The 11,479-nt window shown below is 45.1% G+C and overlaps 1 protein-coding gene across 3 annotated transcripts in view; it reads right to left on the bottom strand.

Moving 5' to 3' along the window:
- The window catches only part of dlg5a (discs, large homolog 5a (Drosophila)), a 34,091-nt gene extending 22,832 nt beyond the window's left edge, over positions 1-11,259 (bottom strand). For 2 of the 3 annotated variants that reach the window (XM_056435450.1, XM_056435451.1), the window contains exons 1-3: positions 10,518-11,258; positions 1,612-1,680; positions 431-605 (exon numbers count right to left, since the gene is read on the bottom strand). In XM_056435450.1, coding sequence (XP_056291425.1) covers positions 431-605; positions 1,612-1,680; positions 10,518-10,833 — 560 coding nt within the window. In that variant the 5' untranslated portion in view covers positions 10,834-11,258. Of the gene's footprint in view, positions 1-430; positions 606-1,611; positions 1,681-10,517 lie in introns of all 3 variants that reach the window. The other variant, XM_056435449.1, reaches the window with a different exon arrangement.
- Between the last annotated feature and the right edge of the window lie 220 nt (positions 11,260-11,479).

The following is an 11,479-nucleotide window of genomic DNA, read 5'->3' on the forward strand; positions in this document are numbered from 1 at the left end:
TTATGTCCCATTTCCTACTAATCCCCCTAAAATCATACAGAATGGAAAACTGAAACTTTTCATAAACTCCTCTGGCATCTGCATCTAGATAGATAGATAGATAGATGTATACTTTATTGATCCAGCAAGCGGGAAATTACAGGCAGATCCAGGAAGATACATAACACGAGGAGAAGGAAGAGAAAAAAAAAAAAAAAAAAAAATATGGAAGATGGGTACAGGAGCAGAAAAAAAAAAACACAAACACAAAACACATACATCACAACACACATCTAAGGTAAGAGTCAAGATATGAATCGTATGCAATTCATTTAGGCAAAAAAGCATCTATGATCACAGTGGAGCGACATCTGACAAATAAAAGAGTTACTAGAAGGATAAAAAAAATAAAAAAGTAACAACAACTTGGCAGGCTGGCCAGGATTTGCACCTGCAGTCGTCGAAGGTGGTCCCGGGCGATGCCAACGCGAGACGCTTGCGGAGCTCATCCCTCTCCCTGGTCACCTGGCGGAGCTGGAACAAGATGGTGTCCAGGTTGTCACCGGATGGCCGGTTGTCGTTGATGGCAGGGGGTGGGGAAGATGCTTCACCGTTAACGGGCGAACCTGCGAGACAATGAGCACATTATCAGAGGCTGCTATTGGTCAAAACAAAACACAATGGAAATAGATACGGGGCAAAATGTACATTAGCTCGGATGCTAATGGAGACGCAGGTCCCCATTAGCATCCGAGTGTAGAGTACCCCATGCAACAAACTGCTGCATTAATAAGAAAAATAGTTTTGTTCTGCTCGACGCTGAGGGCAGCGACTGTTATATAATCTGTGAGGGGTTTTACTTGACAATTTGTCATTAATTTGCAGAAAATGATCTTGGATTTACAAGGCTACCCCATCTGTAATCTCTGACATGAAAATGAAAGGCAGAAAGATGGCATTGTGATTTGGGGCAGCATCTCTGGTGCTTACCGTGTGGTACGAACAAAAGGTAATGATTAATTCTTTGATTACCTTTTTAGCAATCGTGTTTGGACTGCCAAGGCACCAAGTCTTTGTAAAGGAATAATAACTCCATCTATAGCAGTTATTTTGAAGGAGACTTACTTGTCTTTGCTATACAAGCTCTGTTCAATTTCAAAAACACCTGAATGATTTCAACAGCAAAACATTAGATATAACAATGACTTCTTTTTATTCTGTGGGTCCTTGACACATTGTCAAATAGACAGACTCACAAAACATTATACCTCATTAAATAATCGTTTCCAGGGTTGTTTTCTTCATTCAAAAGAACACGCACAGCAGGAAACCTGAGGATTATGTCAATCTTTGGCTCAACATTTGGCCCTTTTGGAGGTTTATGCTGAGTCATTTTGGACATTTGTCACAACTAGAGAAAGGCAAGCATGCTTTCCTTAAGGAAAGAGGAAGACATTGGGGGAGTGTTTTGACCAATCAACTTCGGGAACTAATTATTGGCATGAACAGCATTTGATAAAATACAGCCAGTCTGACTTGTTTTGCAGTTATGGAATGATTGGAGATAGTATCCAACCCGTCTGGCCTGGCATGAACCACAGTGTAACCGGCATCTTTAGTCGCAATACATACCAACACTACTGAGGGAGCTGCTGCTTTCTGAGTCAGAAGGCATAGTGGAGAGAACACTGTATGTGGAACCTGCCAAGAGACAAAAGGCCAACAGATACATTTAGCTATAAAGCACTGATAGATTGATTAACCAATCACACACCAGCCTGAAGTGATTGCCTGTACAATGTGGAAAGGGATGAATATTACAGTCGGCTTCATATTCCCTGCACAGCTGGGCGATAGATTTGGTGCAGGGTTTTTACTTGGAATAATAAACTTCAACACTCCTTAGCGGCTCTATATTATCACTCTAGACCACCGCCGTCATTAAACCTCCTTTCCCTCACGGTGCACTCTGCCTTGCTTTGATGTATAGTCCCCGTATGTTTCTGCAACACAGGCAGAATGTCACGGCTGAAATGGGATTTTCTCTTTTTATGTCAAGCACATAGAGAGGGGTGTGGGGGGGGGGGGGGGGGGGGGTGGAGAGAGACAGAGAGAAAATGGTTCTCATCTGAATAGCTGTACACACTGTTAAGCTGGGGGATATTTCACACGGGCTACCACAATCCATAGGAGAGGCTCTGCAGATCCCCGTTACACTGCAGAGTTCCTGCTCCAAAGGGCAACATAAACATTGACAACACGCGCACAGAATGTTTCTAAAGACGCATATCAGACTTCTGCTTATGGCAAAAGGCATAATCTATTGTCACGTACACCGAAAGCTCCAATACTTTTCAAGAGGAGTAGGTGGGTTTTACCCTGATTTTATATTCTCACACATCTAAACTTGGTGCTGAAATAAGACACCGATCACTACAATGTTTATTAGTGAATTAGGTCCTCTTGAAACCAGCACACTTTAGAATACAAATCCAGGAATACAAATTGAAAAGAAAACTGGGGAAAAGACAGGTTTGCAGCAAGTACATGCCAGAGTCCCTTTTACTGAGTAAAACATAATAACTGGTTTTAGTACATTGTGCAAACGACCAACCAGATTTATGTGTGTCAATTCATACTTTTAAGTCTGTAACTAATAATTATTTCCATTATCTTATTTTCTACTAATTACTTTATTGATGTAATAAATAAATACATGTTTAAAGGAAAGTTCTGAAAATGTCTTGTTTTATCTGGTACAGAGCCCCAAATTATTTCATTTACAGTAATAAAACAGAACATCTCCACATTGGAGAAGCTAGAACCAGATAATTGTTTTGCATTTTGATCATCTGCTACCTATTAAATCGATCATTTCACCACATTTGAATTTAGATGAAAACAGCAGTGAGGCACAGATAATCCTAATCTAAAGTGATGAACGCACAGCTAACACAGGGACAAAGTTGTCCCGCGTCCAGGGTTTAAGAGAGCAGGGGAATGGAGGCTATTGCTCTGTCAGCAGCAGGCAATAGATTGACGCCAACTGTTCGAGATCTCCATCTCCGTCCGTGCCTCCCCGCTGGGTTTAGCTACAACTCTGACTGCAGCCCTCAATGGTTGACAAGGCCACGCCTAATTAACTAGGAGCTCTGTGCGACTGAGCCACTCCATCTTAGGCCTGGCAGACAGAGGAGAGGAGAGGGGGCACGGGGGGAAACCAGGGGAAGGCATGGAGCGGTGGAGGACAGATGAAAGGAGATAGTCTAACTAGGTCGCAAAAAAGATAAGGAAGGAGGGTGTTTGAGAGACAATGAGAGATAACATGGAGAAGAAAAAAGGCTTTTAATTTGTTCGGACGTACCCTGATTCTCAGCGAAGGGCTCGGAGAAAACAGCTTAGATTTCATATCGTTCCATCTCTGGGGCTGCACAGCATTAGTCCTCTATAATCACACAGCTATGCGATAGGTTCATGCTCATTTCCACGGCTGCATTGCAAAGCAGACACTGAATTCTTTGAAGACAGTATCTGACTGACGACGTCTCGCAGTTGAAGACGTGAGCCACCGAGAGGTATTATGCCAGCTGGAGGATTAAGTCTTCTTGCAGGAAAGCTCTGTGCCAGAAAAAAGCTATAAAATGTAGCTTCTTGAATGTTGGATTTTGTAATTTGGAAACGAAAAAACACTCCCATAAATTGAAACCCCAGTAATCTGTGCCACAGAGAACATTCCCCAATCAAGAGGCAGCTAAAACTCCCAGGAACGGGTCAATTCCTGGACAATCCTCTGGATCTCACAATCGGATTTGCAGGGAGGTTAAATGTGTGCACCAAAACCATGGGCTGATTATTTAACCCCCGGAAGCGCACCAACAAATGCAGTATGGATTTGCATGTCAGATACAAGGTCAGCAGCATCAGACTTTCAACAGGCTTTTAATCACCGATAGCCATTAGCACCAGCCACAATCAGGGAAGCTGATCATTTGTTAACAGGAACACTGCATCAATAAAAGTAGACATCCATTCGTGTAGCATGGATCTGATAGTCTACAGTGGAGGAATCCACTGGTCTCTGCCAAAAAAAACAGTCAGATCAGACCTGAGAAATCATACTTAACATCATGACCGATTTCAGCCGGAAAAATTAGACAAGAATGGATTAATGTGGAGTGAGCCAACCAACTTCCATCAGGAGACGCACTCCTGAATGTGAAAGATATTCCCGTGTAGGAGCGAAGGCAACAGTAACAAAGGCCTGTGGCTGTGATCTAAATAGGTCAGGGGAGGACTCGCCCTACCTAAGGGGTTCCAGCAGCCTCCTCCCCATCATGCGTTGTGCTCAGCAACCAACAGTGGCTTCAGACAACCAGATTACGTTCTCCAGCACATAAAGCAAGATGACACGCGTTGCCATGGTGAAACTGGATGAGAGGACTAGGAAAAAGCAGTGTAGTGGAAAAGAATAAATGGGAGTTGGGGAGGCTGTTGGAGGAGAGCCTTATCAAAGAGAGATGAAAAGTCTGGCGTGCGAGTCTCAATTTTTTTTGAGTTCCAGAAAATTTATTTAATTGGACAATGAGAGCGTTTCACAAAACGTGTATCATTATCAGCCCGAGTGGACGATGCTGCTGCTGCTTCAAACACCCTGTGTCGTCCCGTTTCGACAAGGCCTCACACTACGGAGTCAAAGCAGCCGCCGTCTGTTCCGAGGAACATTAAAGACATCATTGTCAGGAGCACTTGGTAAAAGAACAGCGTTAGCTACACTAATACTGTGTGCTGTTGTTTATTACCCACTGTCGGCGAGAAGCTACGATTACTTTTGTATTTATTTATTTCGTGAACAAAAGACTCGCAGAGCCTAAATAGCCCTTGTGGTTGTTCTCCTTTTGTGTCTTCAGCTTCACTGCCTTTGAACTACACAAGTGCAAATAATAGCAACACTAATAGTATGGTTGAAAGCCACCCACTCATTTGACAGTGCGCTTATGTGAGGCTAGGGGATGTGTCCGCATTAATCGAGAGAATCGGACCTCTAAATCCTGGCTGTAAGGGGGATGTCGTCCGAGTCGGTGATGCACACATCAAACCTACTCCGCATCAATTTCTATACTCAGTATTCTCACAGATACTGGAGAGATGACAGAGAATATGAAAAGAGATACGAATGTTATGGAACAATGGTCCACAGCTGGAATAGAAGCAGGGACGTTGTGATTACAGGATATGACATGCAGGCATTTATGCACTCAAAGTCAAATAAAAGGTATTGGCACCCTAATAAACTTAAAGCACATTTTAGATGTGAACTGCCTTACATACATTCAGGTAGTATAATACATAATAATATCTCACTCAATAAACATAATATAAAAGAATATATACATTATATATTTTTTTTGCAAAAGTAACTGTACCTCTGAAATGAACACAATGCATCATAAAATCTGCGAAGAAACCCAATTCATATTCCCATGTCAAATTCCCTCCAGATATGTCCAGTAAGCCATGTCGTGAGTCTCCTCTGGAGCAGGCAACGACACCACGGGCCAAGACTCCGGGCATTGCGCCAACCAAGGGGTAAAGGACCCAGCCGATTTCAGGAGTCTCCACTATGCATAAACATGAAGACATCGAACATGATGACTCCACAAGGCAGGATCACTCCACCGCACGCACATCGCCTGACTCACAGCTCCGTGTCCTTTGGTCAAACCCACCTTTTTTTTACTCACAGGTCCAAGTCTGCCCGGGGGCATGTCTCACAAAGAAAATCTGTTGTGATGTAGATTGAAATGCAAGAAGCAGATGCAGCCGTGTAGTTATTTGGGGGGTGTAAACACTCTGGGACATGAGGTGCTTGAAAAACAAGGAGAGGTGTAGAAGACCTGAGGAGAAAAAAAAGGTCCCGAGCCTTCAACCCAGCAGACATGTCAGAACTGCTGAGCAGCACCACATTTTTAAAAAAGCCACTCGAGTCCAATCCAGCCCGGCCTATTACCAGCACACCATCATGGGTTTTCTCTCTGCCGAGGGCCGTACCTCAGCAGAAATGAGACATCATTTGGTTTTGAACAGCTTGCCTGTGCCATGGGGTCAAAGGCACACAAAAAGGTGAAAGATGTCTGCAACATGTCCTCCAAATGCTCTGCTACCAACTGTAGAAAGTACCAATATAAGCAAAAACACTGCCAACAGCCTGCCTGTGTGGAATAAACCCACTGCTGGAATGTGGGCAATCTTAGTGACATTCCTTTCATGTTTAATCACAGAAGACGCAATCTTGCTTCAGACTGCATTTTCATCGCGTGTTGAGATAATTCAGTGATTACATTTGTTTTTAAAGGTCACCAAGAGAAGGAATCTGGTGAAAATTAAAAGAGGACACACACATATGTCTGACAAGTGAATCACCCAAATGTTTCAAATCAACCTAGCAGACACGCCATTCAAAATTCAAAGAAGAAAAAAAAAAAAGAGGAGGTACCAAATGCGCAAATTGTTGGCATGGCTATCGTTGGTTGGGAGAGGTCAAATTTGACCACGCATCAAGTGGCCTTTCCTGGCCAGCAATTTGGAGGACAAATGACTGCAGGTGTAGGGAGGGCAGATAAAAGGTAGAGAAGTAAACAGATGGAGAGACACGGCAAGCAGAGAGTAGCAGAGAAAGCTAGGGCACCAAAATGGGAGGAGAGGAGAGATACAGAGAAGACAGCAGAAGAAAGCACAAAACAGAAACAAAAAAAGGCCGACTAGAGGTGGGGGCTGGTAAGACAAGGAAAAAAAAGCTGTTTATTTCCATGACTTCATCGCACTGTTAAACATTTAGAGGCTGGCATTTCCTTCTACCTTGTGGGGTAATTAGAAAGTGGAGAAACATGTGTACAAAAATGGTAATGAAGTCCACAGTAAAGCCTTCTGGCTGCGCACCGCGTATTCAAAGTGTAGAAAACTTTGCCATCAGATATGAATGCTAAAGTAAAAAGAAAAATGTAAATGCACATATTGCGCATGTTGTGTTAGAGAACGACATCATTATGCAAGAACAATAACACCAATAACCCCGTGAAAGGACTGGCGGCCAAGCCTGCATCTCGGTACTTGATGAGATGGATTTATCGAGAAACATTTCTGAAAATAAATTCTATACGATGAGGACTGTACAAATCAACTGAGAGGCGGTTCATTTGTTCAACCATTTATAATGTCTTATTTTCTCCGAGTAAAGTCTTAAAACCCAAGTACATTAAAGTTACACTGATCACTCACGCAAGTCAAAGGAAATGAATGCGTTGCATTTGTAATAAATTAGTTTTACTGTCGAGCGGCCGCTCGTTCCGGCGCTAAACTCCACAGCACACGATTACCTTGCTTGAAGTCACAAGATAACTGGGCCCATTTTAACTGAAAGCCTGCATGGCTGCAGGTTCTAGAGACACTGCGACGCAATCAAACTCACACCGACAACTCCTCAAATGAGAGATCTACTCAAGGAAACATTATGTTAACGGCAGATGAGTCGACGGCTTCCTTGATACGCGCCGAGAAGGGGAATAAAGGCAGACGCACAAGGAGTGCTGAGAGGAAAGGGAGACAGGAGTGATGAGGTGAGTGACAGACACCGAGAGAGAGAGAGAAGGTAAGTGAGGGCCGGTCCAGCCCACGGGAGATATTTAAGAGCAGCGGTCGTGACGACAACGGCAGGGTCATCATTCATTCTGTCCGTCCACTGTGGTTTATGGAGTGGGACAGAAACTGGTGGACAGAGAGGAGAGCAGCAGCAGCAGCTGCCCCCCCCCCCCTCCACCAACACACACACAGGCCTATGTCCTCGGCTGCTGTACACAGAACACGCTGCTGACTGGGCACTTTGGGCCTGCTCAACAAAAGGCCTGTTGTCCCCCTCTCTCTTGCTCCCTCTTTCTATCACCCTCCTCCGTCTCTCTGCATGTCCCCCTCTCTCTGTTTAAGTGTGTGGAGAAACGAAACCACTCAGTGGGGGGGGGGGGGGGGGGCAGAAGTTAAAAAAGGGATAGACGCCGGTGAGTCAGATAAAAAGACATGAAAGCAGGGGTCAGAACATGAATAAATAAAGCCAAACGGAAGAAGAAGATTGTTGACGCTGCATCGCGTCAGGGAGGATTGCGTTGCCCTCCACTCGGAGTGACTTTAAATCAATGTAACAGGCGTCTGAAAAGAGTGGGGGGGATGTGCAGGTACATCTCTATTCTTTCAGGTCAAGATTCCTCAAGCACAACTCGGATTCAGGCATGAAATCAGACGCTTGGATTTTACAAAGAAATATGTATGCATGGATGCATGTATTAATTTTGAGCACAGAAACATGCTCAGGAACATCACTTCAGTCAGACTTAATATTCTGTGAATGAGCTGCTCTGCAGTTGAATCAGAGTTGAAGAATTTAACAATAAATAAATAAAAGGAGAGCGACACATTGGCATTAATGAATGATTTGTTTGCATGTTCTCTCCAGCAAATGAGTTGGAATTTGCCAGCAAAGCACTAATAATTTACAGAGCCTGAGCTTTCAACAATTGACCATCTGTATACTTTTCCTTTGGGGTGAGGATGTTTCTTTGGAGTTTGGATGATTTCATAACATGTGCGTGTTTAGAGGCTCAGCTGGCAAAGGAGGCGCATTTGAGAACAAGAGCAGGCAGGCAGCATTGGACGAGGATGAGTTGAGCGCAGGTTGCTATCAGCAAGACTCATAACTCATCGACAGTCATGTTCTTCACATCGCCGGCGAAGATTCGGGACTCTAAGTTCATCTCTCTGAGCTACATCTGCTAGCCTCTTCTTACCCGGAGCTACTCTACGAGTGCCGTGTCTTCAGTTTCTCACGAGTGTGGTTAAAATACAGTATATACACTGTATTTAAATATATATATATATATGCAGGATAAGGCGTGTCACAGAGAGAGCGTTTACACCAGAGAGAGGAGATCGGGGCCTAATCCTCTGTTGAATAACCAGAGGCTGACTTGCCGACTCACTGCTGGTACTCATCCTCTCCGAGTACTGGGCAGGTCAACTCAGAGGTCGGGCTCTGGGTGGATCAAAAAAAAAAAGTGTGTGTTGAAAAGCCCAAATTTACATAGCCAAGTCCAGCTGCTCACAGGTAAACAACTTTGTGTATTTCAGGTCGAGTGTTATTCTGCAGGAGCGTACTCAATACAAGGAAGTAATAAAGCTGAAGGAAGCATTAGAGATCGAGTCAGCAGAGCAGCAAGACACCGACTCAGCATTACCTGCTACGGTCTGCTTGATGGTCGTAGACAGAAACACGCGACAACTTGGCAGCTGTAAACTACACAGATCACATGGTGTTTTTTAAGAATACACACACACACACACACACACACATACGTCTCTTAGAAAAAAAGCTTCAAAATGATCCGCAAGACAGCAGACATGGTGGTTTCACATGTGAAACGTCTCAAAGAGGAGCGTTACTCTGCACCTCCTCCCCACGGTTGGATCTCAAGGCTCATCCTGCATTCAGGCCCTCGGGCATGACGCAGGCTGTGAGTAAGCCACTGGCTTCAGTCACACAAAGCAAAACAGGGAAAACTAGACAAGGCTTTTACACTTGATTTCCTTTTGTCTCCGTGCAGCAGAAACAATAACCAACCGACATCGCTGAAATGGAGGCAGTCTTGCTAGGACAATGCAAATTAAATGACTATGATGAATGATGAGAGAAAATCTGGTTAAATGTGTTACAAATGCAGTTTGCCCTCCAAGGGGAAGATGAACTGGTCCAAACCATGCTTTAGGTCCATTTGGATGCATGAGCAGGCTGCACGAGCACATATGTACAGGTCGATATGGACCAACATGTCAGTGGTACAACCGTTGTCATGGAAACAGGTTACAGGCTATGTGCCATAACCATATCATGCCACTTATAACACATTGGGGGTAGTGTGGTTTATCAATAGATTTATCCAGGATTCTCTTAACATTAAACAAATATCACAGACTATGTTTACCACACCTGGCCTTCTGCAAATTGGGTAGCAGGGGGGGTGGGGGGGCAGCATGGATGAGAATAATGACAACATAGTCCTTGGCAGAAATAACCACAAGCCGTGCAATAAGCCTGCAGGTCACGGTGCATATGTAGTGTAAAGATGCAGTCTCGTGCCTCATGATGCTGCCTGGTGCATCTAGCGGAGCGTGTGCACTCAACACCACACATGTGGCGGGGCACGGCGTCGCTTTGCCCTTGCAACCGTCACGTGAACCTCTATTGGCATTTCATACAGATGTCGGTTAATAATAAATCAGGCTCCAAAGCATCTCTGTTGTGCAGCCATCTCCATGCACACACGCACAAACACACACGAACACCCACCCACAGGGCTTCGTGGGCCAGACCACCCAGCTTGTAAGCTTCTCGCTGAGGGAAGGCTACGCTGAGGCTGCTGCACTCGTGTTTTTATTTTTTTTATTTAGCCTGCACAGAAAGCCCGTTGAGGGAGTAGCTCCGTGTTCTGAGCCCTTACCGGTGGAGTGGTCCACGGGTCCGCCGCCGTTGCCGCCACCGCTGCTGCCGAGCAGGGCAGCGTACAGGTCAGGGTAAGCCTTCTCCAGGGCCACACACAGGTCGGGGAAATGGTCGCTCTCCTTGTTCATCAGCATCTTCAAAAGGTGGTCCACTTTCTCGGCACTGGACGAGCAGTTCTGGTCCAGCTCGAACCTATCGAGTTGGCTCAAGGTGCCGGAAACTATGAGCAGCTCGATAACTCGATCCGCGTCGGTTATGGACTCCAATAAGTTCTGGTGGCACTGGTCGAGCAACTCTTTGTGCTTTGGCTCCATGGCTATCCGCTGTAGTTCCGTAGCTTCCCCAGCTAACCCGGACGACCAAGTGGATGCAATATCCTTCCCCGATGGAAAGTACCGAGCGACTGTTCAACTTAACTCCGGAGCCACCACGCCATTACGTTGCACGGGAGATCCTTTTTTTATAGCGTATTGGAAAAGGCACAAGAAGCCATATTTGTTGCCCAAGGCTGTTGACTGCACTAAACAGCGATACATGTTTCCATCTTACTCGTGTGTGGCAAGTTCAGGTCGTTGTCTGCTTCCTCTCGGAGCCCCGCTGAAGCCCAACACATCGTCCTCCTCTCGTGTATCGTGTAAGGCGCCCTTTGACGACGCAACTGCTGGGAAAACTCACGTAACTCCGCCGATGAGCCCCAGTTACACTGCATCCTCCGCCATGTCTGAGCAACTCAGCAGCTGCTATCCGCTGTCAATCAACGTGCAGCTCTGTGACCATATAAGGCGAAACGGGGCGGGTTTTCGACAAAAAACACACCTATTTCATCAATGGGCGTACACATCACGCCGAAGTACGTCGAAAATCCCAGGCGGAAAAAAACGAGAATGGAGAAAATTAGCATGAAAATAGAGATTTTGTAGAAAGATAGTGGTAGAGGTGTGTAAACTATTACCTCATCCA

This window comes from Pseudoliparis swirei, chromosome 17, assembly GCF_029220125.1.
Source record: "Pseudoliparis swirei isolate HS2019 ecotype Mariana Trench chromosome 17, NWPU_hadal_v1, whole genome shotgun sequence".
In the NCBI taxonomy this organism is placed as follows: Eukaryota; Metazoa; Chordata; class Actinopteri; order Perciformes; family Liparidae; genus Pseudoliparis; species Pseudoliparis swirei.